Source organism: Passer domesticus, chromosome 7 (assembly GCF_036417665.1).
Source record: "Passer domesticus isolate bPasDom1 chromosome 7, bPasDom1.hap1, whole genome shotgun sequence".
NCBI lineage: Eukaryota > Metazoa > Chordata > Aves > Passeriformes > Passeridae > Passer > Passer domesticus.
In genome coordinates this window covers 46,034,410-46,049,218 of record NC_087480.1, presented here as the reverse complement: position 1 = coordinate 46,049,218, position 14,809 = coordinate 46,034,410, and the positions used below count along the sequence as shown (strand labels likewise).

The window sequence follows — 14,809 nt, the reverse complement described above, 5'->3', positions numbered from 1 at the left end:
CAGGCAGAGAGCAGAGAGTGAACCTTTCTTAAATTCCACCTCTGAATAATGAGCTCAGACTTCTATGAACTGGTCTCACAGGAAAAAGGAGAAAAAAATAACTTAGGACCATACTTGCACATTGTCACAAAATTCCCACTGGCTGGAATAGTAACAACTTGCAGTTCTCTCACAGTTATTTTGTGGAGCTGAAATACTGCTACATTTGCTCCTAAGTCTTCAACTCAGAAAAAACAGCATTAGCAGTGAAAACAGAGTAACTCATACATAAGCGCTCTCAGCAAGGCCAAACCTAGTCCAACAAGTATTTTTTTCTCCTTCAGGCTCACTCACTGTCTTCAGGTACAAAACAGTGTTAGTGTAACTAAGATAGACATGAGACACAATGTCTTACAATAAAAGCCTTTCCTGCTCTTAACTAGCATCCCCAAAGATGTTGTAAATAATGTAGAAACACTGTAACACTGTGTCTCAAGCTCTTACTATTTCCATCCTTGAGTATCTCAGTCCACAACAAGTTGGATTTTTTTGTTTGTTTGTTTGTTTTTGGTTTTTTTTTTTAATTTTATTCTGCACAGTTACACATATGAGAACTGAGGGATTGCTTCTTGTTCAGCCACTTCCAGCAAACAGAATTCAGCCATGGCAGGGTATGAGCTGCAACACAGGAACAAGTAAGGGCTTATAGCAGAATGATGGGAGCACTTAATAGCTTGTAAGGGCCTTGAATGATGAACTGTAGAGCATTTGAAGAACTATTTATCCACCTACCAAAGATTAGTCAGTTATACAAAATCTTGGCTTATGTCTTGCAATGAATTTCAGCAAGGTTACACACCTGGAATAAAATTTAAAGTGAATGAAGCATAAAGGACCTTTTAGGCATCAGCTTCTTTGACGTTTTTTCAAGCATCTGAAATGTCTGCTATTAGATGCAGAGCTAATAGGCAGAGTTGGTTGTTTTGTTTTTTTCTTGAAGTGTCTGTGCTTTGAGAAATAGTGACAGAGAGAGATTTAAAGAATAATTATAACATTGCTAAATGTAAATTTTTCGAAGGTAAACAACCCTCTAATGATTTTCAATCTAGATGTAGCTTAGTTCAAAGGCTAATATAGATTGTGATACAAAGAGATCATACACTAACCCACACAGTAATTGCTGTTTAATATATGTATTCCAGAAGGGCTTTAGAGATGTAGCAATTAAAAAGTAGGATTGCAATACTCATAATACTCTATCTTAAAAAGTTAGCAGAGTTTTAAATATTAAGAATAAAAAAAATAGTTGCTTAGGATTAGTGGGGCAAATATGTTGTTTTTCTATACATTGAATTTAACAGAAAAAAGCCCTAGTATTTGACTGGACAAATTGGGTCAGCAATGACAGTGAGCACACTGAAGAGGGTATTTATAGTTTAAAATTTATTGGGCAAGATTATAACATTCACAAGATGGAGTACAGGGCAGTTGTTTTCAGTATTCCCTGATCCTTGAGAAGGTAAAAGAGGAAGAAATGGCAAAGTGCTTGTACTAGGAAAAACATGGGTTTTGTGTGAAGATCAGTGTAAAGATACCTTACCACCAGCAATATTAACTTACTTTCCTCTCTATTGATGTTATGTGAGGATGAAAAATTATTAATATTCTTGTCTATCTAGAAAAACATTTAAATATGTTTATTTTTAAATGTTTTCGGTGCTATTTTTATATCTGTAGCATAAAGAGAGAATAATTACTACAATTGTCAGCTAGTTGTAACACAATTCAAAATTCTTCATATCTTTCCAGTTGCCTATTTTTTAATTTTGAAATGGAAGATTATTTTCTGAGTTGAGCTCTAATAAATGCAGCATATGTGCATTGTCTTACTAATTAGTATGCTTATGTAAAAGTGGATGTACCATATTTATCTTGATTTAAGATAGGAAAATCCCAGATGAGCTTCCTTGCTGTTTCTGTGCTTAAACAATGAAGAGAAAACGTCCTGGGATCTAATTTTCCCTCCTTGCTGAATTGTGGTCATGACAACCATCTGTACAAGGATAAGCTTCACAGTATTGTCTTGTTCAAGGGTATCATTTTGATGTTATGTGGTGTGATACAATAAGGTAATGGCAAATAATACTGTGCAGCAGTTGGTGCTCTCATCTACATACACTGCTGACTCACACTTTTGGGTTTTGTGTGTTTTGGTTTACTTGTTTAATATTTATGTGGACATTGAGGCAACAAAAGTATAAAAACCACTAACTCGCAGAAAATACATTAACGTTTGAGAGAAGGGCTAAGGGAAATGCCATTGTTCTGACTCTTCAAATTTATCCATCTCTGCTGGGTACCAGGGAATTTACATGTTGAATATGAAATGTAGCTTTTCTCTGCTGTGCCAGCAAGGCAGGATACAATTTTTAAAATCCAACACTTTGCTTTTGCACGTGTTTATGGCAAGATATTGCCTAACAGTGTATGGACAAATATAAACAGAGGCAAAGACAGTGCTAGGTCTTTATTATTTAGCTTCTTTCTAAACACAGCTGTTTATAAGGTGATGTGGAAAAAAAGCTGAATATACCTATTATTAAGCAGAATATGACAGATAAAAGTATTTTTACTCCAAAACTTCTACACAAGAAAGCCCTTAATGACATTGCAAGTAATGTAATTTGGCTTTGGTCACTCTGTGCATCAAAGTACAGACATAATATATCTGGAATTGAAAACACACAAGGAAAGATTGCTTAAGCTGTATTTTTGAAATACTTTTGAGATATTAGCAGAAGACAAAAAAGACAAAAAAGAAGTTCTGCAAACTCCTGCTGGGAACAGTATTTTAAGGACAGGGAGTGTAGAGATGGCATGTCTTCCTTGTCACAAGATTTTGTGCAGAGTTTGTGGGGGTTTTGGGGCTGGTGGTGAAACAAACAATTCATACTCTAGGCAAGCAATTCTACTTGAACAAATTTTGATTAAAATAATTTAAAAAATACAGCAGGACAACAGGCTGGTAAGACCTTCCAAGTGTGACACTGAAAAAGGAGCTGCGATGTAGCCAATTATTGATGTTTATCCTGTTGCTGACTAGAAAGTTTGCTTTTTAACTTAGCTTAATCACATTCTCACACTGTGATTTAAAAACAAGAATTTCTATGTGGATATACTTCAGATTGAATCTAATTTTTTTTCTCCAGCTGGCAACCCTTTGCCTTCAGCACCAGCAATACCTGACTGCTGTTCACCATACATGAACATCTGTAAAGAGCAACCAGGGACCTTTGTGTTGTCCAAGTCTGTTTTTAGCAGACCATCACAACTCCAGAACAGTGTCTAGTTAGTGCATCGGAGGGAGAACTATCCCTCACATTTGTATTTAAAACAACTCTGAAAAAGACATTTTGATTATAAACACTACTTTATTTTGATGTAACTAGGAACTGGCCAGACTAAGCTGTACTCCAGTGCTCTGCTCAGGCTTCCCTCCCAGTGCCCTTTTCCAGGGATAGCAAACTGCTTCAGTGCTTTAGTTTCAGTGGCTTATCCCAAGAGGGAAGATGGCTTTGAGAACTTGGGCAGTTTGAGCAGGAGACAGATTGGAATCCTAAATTCACTATCCAGTCTTCTGAGTTCAGCCGTTCCTGAGTGACACCGGTGCGGTCCAGGGAGCACTTGCACTCGGGTGTGGCACAGGCCGAGCTGCACGCAGCAAAGGCCCCTACATGGTCAGGACAGGCTTCAGGGTGTTTATAAACAGGGACTGGGCCAACTGCCCTGCTCAGCCATGGGGACCATAGAAACGGGCCCAGTCTGAACAACTGCAAAACACAGCGATGGAAAACAAGAGGGGATTCCGGAATCAGAGAACTGTTAGTATTGGAAGGGGCTTCTGGAGATCATCTAGTCCAACCCCAGGGGCACCTAGAGCAGGTAACACAGAAACGTGTCCAGGTGGGTTTCGAATGAATCCGGAGGGAAACTCCATGACCTCCCTGTTCAGCCTGTTCCATCAGCTTAGCTAACACAGCTGCTGCTAAAATCTGGCACTGAGGGTCAGCTCATCTCCTAAAATGGCAGCACCCCGATGTCGGTGCAGAGGAGCGCACCGTCCCGTCCGCTGCCCTCCGGTACCCGGGCCGGGCCTCGCCAACCGCCGCGGCAAGAAGGCGGACCCGGGGTCATTCCACACGGCAGGGCCGACGCCGCGAAGGCGGGGAGCTTTCCCCCGAGCCCGGCCGGGGTTCTGCGGAGCAGCGGCGGGGCCCGGGCGCTGCCGCATCCCCTCAGGTGCGGCGGGAACAATGAGCGCCCCCGCCACAGCGAGCCCCGGCGGCGCGCACCGATCCGCGCCGGGCGCGCTCCCTAAAGTAGTCCCTCTTTGTTCACCAGCGGCAAAGGCTGCGCTGCGCCGGTGTCCTTCCGCCGCGGCGGCCCCGCGCCCGCCCCCGGCGCTGCCGGCGCAGGCGGGGCCGGCGGGGCGGGGCCGGGCCCTTTGTGCTCCCAGAATGCACCAGCGCCTCCTCCGCGGGAAACAAAAATGGCGAGGGGCTGCGCTGGGGCCGGGCTGCCCGTGAGGCGGGTCTGAGCGTCCCTCGCCGCCTTCCGCTTCGGGTCCGCGCCCGGGGGCCCGCTGCGCACCGAGCGCCCGGCCGCACCGCGCCGCTCCGCCGGGGGAGGCTCCCGAGCTCGCCCATTTCCCTGTATGAGGCAGTTGGCACCACTGGAGAGACCGAATGAGGTGAGGGGTGGGGGGGAGGGCCGGCCGGGCCCGCGCGGTGGCGGGGGCGCGATCCCGCAGCCCGGGCCGCCGGTGCGCAGCGCGGCGGGGAGCGCGGCCAGGGGCCCGCCCGGCGCGGGGAGCCCGAGGCCGCGGAGGGAGGGAGGGAGGGGGAGGGAGGGAGGGAGCTCCCTCCGAGCGGCCGCTGGCCGGCCACTGTGAGGGGTCACTGGTGCTCCTCGCTGACCAAAACAAAGGGAGGGAGGCAGCGGGCCGGGGGCTGCAGCGGTGAGGTGCCTTCAGCCTCGCGCCAGCTGTATTTTCATCTTCTCCTTTAAGGATATTGTCCGAGTAGGCTGCGTTTGCTCGAGTGCGAAGAGAGCAGCACAAAGAGGTAGTGGTTTTCGTTGGTAACTTTGTGTTTGGGGCTTTTTTTTTTGTTTCTTTTTGTTTATTTGGGATTTTTTTGTGTGTGTGGCTTTTTTTTTTTTAATTGGTTTGAAGTGCCTCACCTCTTAATTTCTCTCAGGCTTGACGATTTGAACGTACACAGCAGGTTTTTGCTCCACTTAAACGTGGTAACTGTTGCTGCTTGAAAGGATATATAGTAATGCATTTTCCTTTTTTTGGTATTGAATTCTGTGGAAAGAATGGGCTGATACCTCTTTTAGTGAAAGAGAACAATGTGGTTCAGTGCTGGATGCTCTGGACACTGATATTAGTGTTGAAATATGAGGGGTTGTCGTTCATCCATAAAGGATCAGGGTGTTATTAGAAGTAGAGGGCCTGCATAATTAACTGAAAGGCTCTGCCAGGAAAGCAGTGTAGCATTATGGTTGTTTCTGGAATTTGTGATAGGCCCAGCTTATCATAACTTTAAAAGGTCAAGTATAGCAATGGATAATGACATGGTTTTCTCCTGTCTTGGTGTAAGGGAACGTGATCAATGATATACACTCAAACTGCCAAAAGCATGGGATAGTAACAAAAAACTTTCCTTCTTGTTTCTTTTTCTTTTGATCTGTAATCAGGTTGGTAAAAGTTGACCTGGTAACGTTTGTCCCTTTTTTTGAGAGCTCAAATGGCATTTAATTTGAAAGCATTTGAGACTAAGAGAGGCAAAAATGTTTCATTTCTGTATTATTAGAATACAGGTTAATGAATTCATAGCTTTTCATTTAAAGGAGAATAAGAGAAAACAAAGATTGAACATATGAAAGGAAATGCATAATGTAGTGAAAATGAGAAGAGTCTTTGCAAGGGCTACAAGCTGTGAAAGGTGGATCTGTGCTGAGAGTATAACGTAGTAATGATTTCCACAGTTAACCCTTACTTTGTCAAATAAAGGTGTGTGGCTTCCCAACAACTTGCCTTTTCTGTTCTGGAAAGAATTTAAAATCAGATAGAGATGCTTCTCATATGACTTAATAAGGCTAATCAGCATGGTGTATGCATTTTTTTAATAGGTGAAAGACCTGTATTGATAGTTAGTATGAAGTTATGTTTGTCCTTCCCTGCACCAGGAGATCAGGTAAAATTTATGAGAAGAGCAGCTGCAACAAATAAGTTCCAGTTAATTTCCTAGTAGAGAGTGGACTTCAGTATTCCCTGGAGTTGGATGTGAATTACTGGAGAGGCACTGAAGCATATTTTGTGCTCCTCATGTGAGTTGTGGAGAAGGAAGCTGGGAGATGTGACTAGCAGCCAGCATGGATCTTTGAGTAGCTTGTGAACTGGCCTCATGTTTGCTGAGCGGCCACTGGCCTTGCTGCAGAGTTGGTTTCACCTTCTTCACAGGCCTTCCTTGCTGGAAATGGAGGGGAAGTGTGTCTGAGCAAAACACAACAGGAGAAGAATTATAAAACCACAGGTATGGCTGGAGAGATCATGTCCATGGAGGAGTGAAATCAAGATGCTTAACTGCTTGAGAGAAGGAGAGCTCATGATTCCTGATGAGTCTGGACATACTTCATTGCCTAAATATCTTCAAGGATATCACTACTTTACTTATGTTTTAGATCTATTTATTTTTTAAATTCTGTGGAATGCTTACAGAGGTTGCTGTTCTTGCAGACTAACCTTAAAAAAGAAAACTTATCATTATGGGATTTTGGTCAGTTCTGAAATCCCTTTTCTTCCCCACTTCTCCCAGAGCAAGGTAGCATGTTGTCTGTTGTTTCTTTCATTGCTGGGGCACGTGCTCACACTCCCTTAGGTCTGTTGCTGTACTGTGTACTGGATTTGGATAGTGTAGAAACCCAAAAGGCAGTTGCTGTATACACAGAGGTGCTGAGGCTACAATTAAGGGGAATTATGCTTGGAAAAGGTGTCTTGTGACCCAGCACCATTGTTTTATCCCTGTACCTTCATGTGCAAACACATGATCAGCCCCAAACAAATGGCTCTTGAGTACACGACTGCCCTTTCTTCCCTGTGTACTAAATATGTTATTGTGTAAAGATCTTTTAAATGCTAATCCTTTCACTATTTATATCAAAGAGATTTAAAACATTTCTAGTTATTTAAGGTTTCTTGAGGGAGAATGTGAGCGAAAATAAAATCACAAATGATTGTAGTATTATGAACATGGGAGTACAGTTATGCTGGTGAGCACCTCTTTTTAACAGTGTGCATCAGTGTTATTAAGGACAGTCGTATTTCACAGGGTCAGAGAGCAAAACCAGTGTTCTGTCTAGATGCTAACAAGTCTTGTGTCACAAACAGTCACTTCTCCTCAGTCCACTGGCTGGACTTCTTTCTGACGTGCAACAGATTCATAGACATAACTGCTAATCAGATTAATAAGCTGTGGGGCCTCACTTGGTTTTTATTACCAGTTTTTTATTTCTTAGAAGCAAAATGTATTACTTTTGTCACTTAATGTAATGTATATATTTTTGAAAACATAGATCTATTTTAAAAACTCACAAATGACAAGATATTCTGTGATAACTAGAGAGTTCTTCCTAGACAGAAGAACTCAGAAAATCCTAGCCAAAATATAAGGCCCTTTGAAAGAATTAAAACCCTCACCAAAGCAAACCATCCTATTGGGATAGTCATGTATCATGTGAAATCACATTTGGTCATCATGGCTACTATAGGGTTGACTGGCTAAAGCTGAGAATAAGCAAGTTACAATTTCTCATCTTACTGACAAGGAGTGGCTTATAGTGAATAGTTATGCTGAAATCACTGGTAGGTCAAATTTGTTCTGCCTTAAATGATATTTTAACCTCTCTCCGTGGAGGGTTTGTTAAGCTTTGCTGGAGTGGCCTATAAATTAGCTTGCTGCAAGTTGGAATAAACATGTGAACTTGACTCATGGAGGCCCATGGGACCAGGCTGCTTTTAAGAGCACCAAGGAAACGATGTGATGTTCTTGTAGGGCTCTTCCTCACCATTACAGGTTGTGAAGAGCAGGGCTAATCCACAATGATTGGAGAATTGTATGTATTGCACCCATCTTGGGAAAGGGCTAAGTGTTCAACCCCAGGAGCCAAAGGCTGGCTAGCTTCACTTGGTCATTAGGGGAGTCATGAAGTCTTCCTGGAGGATATTTCCGGATGCACGGAAAGGTGATGGCTGTGACAGTCCCCAGAGATATAAATCATGGCCTGAACAGCCTGACCACCTTCTGCATTAAAAATGGCAGGGTTTTTGAACATGGGGAGAACCTCATCCAGCCTCAGTTTCAGCAAGGCTGAAGGAAGAGATTGACCGTGAACTTCATGAAATTCAACAGATAAGAAAGCAAAGTCCTGCATCTGAAGAAGGAATCCCAGGCTAAGATTGGCTGGGAGTCAATTTTGCAAGATTGTCTGGGGATGTGACAGACAGAACGCAGAATAGCAGCCACCACTGTGTCCTGTGAGCCAAGGCAAGTGGTATCCTGGGCTATAATAACAGAAGACAGAGGGAAAATGATTATTTCTTTCTACACAAAAGTTGTTAGACAGCATCTCAGTAGAAGGCTGTGTTTGGGTGCTACCACTGCAAGAGACATCAAACTAGAAGAGTTTGGTGTTGGGCCACCAGGACAGTCAGGGACTGCAGGACTTGCTCTGTGGGAGGAGGCTTAGGGAACCAGGTTCATTCAGCTTCAGGAGACATAACTGCAGCTTTCCAGCCCTATAAGAAAACTAGTGTGCTGCTGTTAGTCTCTTCACAGCAGTACCTGGCAGCAGGAGAAGAGGTTAGCTGCCTGCATTGGAATAAGAGAGATTCTGATGGGGGAGGGAGCACCCCCTCTCCCTCGGGTGGCAGCTCAGCAGTGAAATGGGCACAGGGTGCTTGCGTGGCCACCTGCTTTGGCCTCATGGCTGATGCTATGCTGAGCAGGACTAGAGAATTCCTGAGAGCCTTTCTACCCTGAATTATTGTACTGTCCTAAACAACTCTTAAAACTGAAAGTCATTTTGATAATATATTTCTCATCTCCCAGTCATTACTCTCTGCTTTTCTAGACTGAAGGATGCCTTGATTAGAGTCCCCTTGCCTTTCTTTGGTACAGTTGGCTTTTGATTGTACCAGCATGCAGAGTAGTGTAAAGATAAGGAGCTTCAAGTGTGTTTTGTAGATGTGTTATGATATGGCACATTGGTAAAGCAATATTCATTTCAGTCTATGAAGTAGTGTAGAGGATAGACTGTAATCTGGATTTGTACTTGATCTTTGCCTAATAAAAGTTAATGTTCTAATATAACAGCCTGTTTACATGTAATTGAAAAGTGACTGTTGCAATAACATTGGTATTATGAAAAGCAAAGTGATTTTTTTTCTTTTTTTTTTTTTTAATATCTGTTAAATCAACCTGATCTGAGGTTTGGACCTGCGTGGGGTGGAGGAAGCTAACCTAAGTTTGACTTGTCATCCTGTTAATTTTGACTGTCTTCTTGGCCCAGCAGAATCTTTTTATTTGGGGGAAGAAAGTATGTTAGCCACAGTGAAAAGATAGTGGTTGGTATGGGATCCCCTAAATAGTGGGGAAGCTGAAAGGAAGAAATGTGGCCAGGATCCAACATTTCTCCAGCTGTTAATGTAGGTATGAGATCCAGGTCACAGGCAATGTTGGAAACATGGCTTGAGCTTGGTTATGTGGAGCTGGGTAATCAAGCTACGATTATTACACTCACACAAGGTTAATTTCCCTTTTCTGCTGTCTTCTAGCTGTGAATGCTTGTTGTGTGCCTGGCTTGTTTAGTCACCAGATCTCTCTGTGAGGTACTTAAATTTATTTTAAATATCAGTCAGTGAATTTATATTAAGGGAAAGAAAGCTGAATAGGAAGTTAATGGAGAAGCCAGCTTGTTGTTCCAGAGCTGCTGGGAAGGGAGCAAGCTGCTGTATTGGATAAGCATGGGTGAAACTGCCGTGAGTTTTGTGTGTTCTGAGCCCTTGCTATACCTCCACTCCCCTCATTCCATCTGAATGTCAGCTCTCCTCTTTTAAGGAGAGAAGACTGCTGGTATTTTACAGCATCTTACAACTTCTTCATAGTTCATTTTTCTCTAATAAAGGTAATAAAGGGCTAGTTTGCAACTTGAGACCAAAAAAAATTGCAATTAATCAGCAGTAACATCATACTTCCAGAGTCTGAAGTGATTATCTCTAGTTGTCGTAAGGTCTTTCATTATATTTCCTTTCCTGTGGGATACCACATTTCCAGTTTTGAGATAGATCCTAAACCTTTGTGGCTGTCTTAGTAGAATGCTGTGCGTGTGATTTCTATCTGAATTCTCTTCTGACAAATCTTTAAAGTAATCATCTCTTCACTGTGATTTGTATTTACTAGGAATAAATGAGCTATTTTCCCACTTTGATTTTTCTCAGTGGTTTAAAATTTTCTCTTAATGTTCTTTGGGCACTTTGTTGTTAAAACTTAGCATTTTTAATGCTTCCAAAAACTATCTGTGCTCATAGGGTAGTTATCATCTGTTACTGTTGCAGCTTTTATGAATTTTTTTGCTGCAACATTTGCATTTATGCTGCAACATTTATGAGTTGTGAGCTCTTCTCGAAAAGTTTCCTGAAATTGTATGGATTGTTAGTGAACCTGACTAGGTCAGAGTCATGCAGTCTGGCAGTTCCAGCTGAGGGAGTTTGTGTCCCAAGTTGCTTGTTTGCATTTATTCAGTTGTGCTTACAAACCGTTCTGTTAAACAGATCAGTGCACTGAGATGGCTGGGGAAAAAAACCAAAACAACCACTGGTCAAGGGAGGTTTTCTTAACAGAAGTTTTTTCATAGCAGTTTTTGAGACTGAAGGAGTACAGGAGTATGAATGATTTAAAGAACAAGACACTTGGAAACAAGAATGTGCAGTCTTTTTAATCCTCCAGGCTCTTCACATCTTTTCCCCCAGCTTTTCCATGTTGTCCTTCTGTAGGGTAGCTGTAGAGGTACCAAATGAACACCAAAATCTTCTAACTGCTGATAGAGGTTAGTGAGTCAAAACTAACAAATCTAATTTTGATAAATACAATGCTAGGCATAGTAACTGCTTATGGTTCATAACTCAGACTGATTTAGGTAGTTGACTTTGGGAGGAAGTTTGCCATTCCTGTTACAATGACAGTTAATCTCCTGCTTCTGCAATGTATTATAAACAAATTCATTAAGTAGATGAATAGAAGGTGTCCATCTGCCTGTCTTGCTTGAGACTATCTTTGGCTATGGTCTAGACTCCAAGGTGAAAATCAGTGAGCATTTTCAGTAATTCATGGCATCAACTTCTCAAGAAAAGGTGAAAGTGCATTTCTATTTTCAAACGTATGTCAGTGTACAGACATGTTTTACTCACTGCCGCCACTAGCTTCTGAAAGACTAATGGATATACAAGTATTTTTTTGTTTCGTTTTTTGCATTTTAAGTGCTAGAATAAAAATATAGCACAACATATGTAACATTGAGTAATAGATGCAAAGCCATACATACTGTATGACATACAGTGTAGCTTGGTTGTGAAAGTTTAATGAGATAATGTAGATCTTTATATCGTGTAAGATTTTTTGAACAACAGTGAATCTGATGGATATTGTGCAATTATAAGTTCTTGGAGAGAAGTGTTTAAGGTGGTGGGGAATTTGTTATTTCAAGGTTACTAATTTTGTTGGTAACTATATTATATGTTAGGAAGGTGCTATGAAGCTAACTGTAAGGAAGACTGGAAAGCAAGTTGCTGGAAAATGTGGAACTTCAACCTTCTTGCTTGTCAATTTTAAAATTCAGTTTGCATTTGAACTTCCAAAAAAGTTTTATTTTAATGGTAGTTGTGACTTGTTGGCATTCCACTACAACAGTTAGAGCTGTGACAAGCCAGGTGGGCAAGTTAGTAACATTTTATGCATGTGGCTTTTACACTGGTCTGCACTGCATTTCTTGTGCAGTGGGTCTGGAAGGTACTTCGGAGACACCTACTTTAAGTAACTTATGTCCTGTTCATTAAAGTCAACTTGCTAAAACAGTTGACTTCCTACTTAATCACAATCAAAAACATTGAGAGAGTGTTTCCCTGGAGAGAAACTTCCCATCCATGTGGCAAGCAACTGTTAAGTTACTGTCAGCCTATTGTAATACTAACCCTATTTTCACTGTCTGAGATAAACCATGAACTGCCACAGCAGGAGCTGCTTCATGAGCTCTTTAGTTGTCACTTCAGCACTGCCATCACTCACAAAGAGAGCAGTGTGGACAATGGAGAAGTGTCTGGTTTATTGGCTCACATCTTTGCTGGGTATCAAGGTTCTTCAGGGTCTGAAGCTGCTATTGTGTATTTACGTTGTTGTATAAGTGAATGTATAGATTCACTCAAGTGTTTTGTGCCAGAAAATGAGGCACTCTTTTTTTGTTGTTGTTGTGCTTCAGTGGTGTTGTGAGACAAACCTTTGCACTTAAAATCATGCTTTCAAAGACTTTTTTTAAAAATAAAGCTCACAGTTGTATTTAAAGTGACAATCTGTACTGTTTATGATAAATGAATTTGTCTTTGTGTATTTGGTACAAGATTTTTCACACATTTCTTCAAGTACTGGAAAAGAATAGTAAACATTCCTGCCTTGTAGCAGGAATAGCTACCTATTCCTAGGCTAGCCTAGCTAGGCTAACCTAGCTTTTTCTAGGGTCTTAAACCCCAGAAAAAATTTTGAAAGAAAATCTTTGAACTTCCGAGGGTAGCTCTGTCAAACCGGTTGTAAACCAGAAGTTAGTGCCAAGAAAGCAAGAAGTGTCCTGGGCTGCCAGGCTTTTTCTCTGTTATAGTAAACCTATTTTGAAGGCTGCATGTGTCCTGTCTCATTTATCAGGGGTTTGAGTGGAGCTAAGGAAAAGTAGCAGTAACTTGAATCAGTTTTTTTGTAAAAAGCATCGGAATTGGTAAGATTCTTTATCTGGGAAATCTGGCTGAGTGGTGGGTCTGAACATTGTTGCTTGCACCATGAAGAGAGAAGATGGAAAATGACAGTTTAATTTTCTGATGCAGTGATGAAGGATGTCAGATGAAGTGATAAGGTGTCAGCTGTGAAAGAAGCCTAAGGATTTTTTTGTTCCTCTGGTCTTCCCTGGTCACCCATCTGAATATTTTGGTGTTTGGGATCAAGCAGGACTTAAATTGGTGACCCAGTTGTGCATGAGTATGCCAGAGGCCCTTTATAGCTGCTCTTTCTGTCGTGTTGTTATTAAATGTCACATTGATTATAAATATGCTTAAAGCAGCTGATTTTCTTGTCCCTAACCTTCTTGGTTTAAACTGTTTAATCTGGTTAGTTTACTGCTTTTGTTGGTCTTTGAGATTAATTCAAATGTTTCTGGTGCTGATAATGTACCTAAGATATCTTGAGTGAGGTGAAACTGCTCTTCAATTGACTGTATCCTATTTAATTCCCTGATCCCTGTTTGCATCCTAGTTACACATACATGTAGTTTCTAGAGAAAATACATTTGGATATACAAATGGTAACTTTATTACAGAGTCTCAAATTCTGAGTATTACTTATGAAATTCTTCCTTGTGCGCTCTGTGGTACTGTTTCATAATTTTCTCTATTTTACTGCTTTAATTGAAGTGTAGTGTTTGACAGCTAGTCTGACATAAAAGCATATCCACACTTACCTATGGATAGACTATATGGTGTTGAATATATGAGGAAAAATGCTTATTGGTGCAAATAATTTTCAATTTTGGGTTTCATGTATGAAGAAAGGTTGCAAGATCTGTTGTTTTTCCTTCCTTATTTTCCACCCTTACTCTAAAAGAGAGGAAAATTTATTTTACATAAGAAATTCAACACATAGAAATTCTTCCTGTGCTGGAAAGCTCTACAGCTATGCTTAGTGGCATTGCATGATTCTGTGTTGGGGGTACCTCAGTGTTTACCTTGAGCCAGCATAATGCTCAAGCTGTATTCTCCCAGCCAAGGTAGTGCAGTTAGAATTGGCTTGGGATCTTTTTAGCTTCCTTGGAATTTTAGAAAACTGGCAGCAATTTAACTTTTGCATAAGTAATCCTGTATCGAATGTTTTTTGTGTTTTTCAATGCTTCTGGTGATTTTATGAGGAGTCTCTGAGCTGGGAAGTTCGTGCATCCCCATCCTCATTTACATTAGTGGATTTCCTAGAGCACGTCTCTTTTATAAACTTGTTCCTTTCAGATTTTGTCCACTTTCCTAGTAGCAGAGGCACCGCTACTAAAGGTGTGTCAAGTTAGTAAAGACGAGCAGGTGTTTTGCTACCTGGAGTTGGTCGTGTTGGTGTTTCCAGGCCCTGTTCCTCTAACCCAGCTGTGGTTACCTGTTCTCTTCTCTTCCCTTAGAGACTCCGCGGCGGTGGGAAATTCACTGGTCCATAAGCGGTCTCCTTTGCGTCGCAGCCATAAGAGCTCAGCATCTCTGGCCAAGCTGTCGGTGCATGATGGACAGAAAGCCAAAAAGCCACTCTGTAAATTTGAGGAAGGTCAGGATGTCCTAGCTAGATGGTCAGATGGCTTGTTTTATCTTGGAACTATCAAAAAGGTAATCACATTTTTTAACTTCACTGGAGTCTTAAGTGTCGCATACTGTTGGAAATTGCAGTATTATTGTCTCACTTATGTAGTATTAAATACATCC

At 41.5% G+C, this 14,809-nt stretch overlaps 1 protein-coding gene across 5 annotated transcripts in view; it reads left to right on the top strand.

The window, feature by feature from the left end:
* The first annotated feature begins 4,489 nt into the window (after nt 1-4,489).
* MTF2 (metal response element binding transcription factor 2) overlaps nt 4,490-14,809 on the top strand; it is a 29,857-nt gene continuing 19,537 nt past the window's right edge. For 3 of the 5 annotated variants that reach the window (XR_010366357.1, XR_010366356.1, XM_064428269.1), the window contains exons 1-2: nt 4,490-4,729; nt 14,515-14,713. Coding sequence is in view for 1 of the 5 variants with exons in the window: in XM_064428269.1 (XP_064284339.1) it covers nt 4,725-4,729; nt 14,515-14,713 (204 nt within the window). In the remaining 4 variants the exon portion in view is untranslated. Of the gene's footprint in view, nt 4,730-5,047; nt 5,103-6,505; nt 6,579-14,514; nt 14,714-14,809 lie in introns of all 5 variants that reach the window. The other 2 variants (XM_064428271.1, XM_064428270.1) reach the window with 2 other exon arrangements.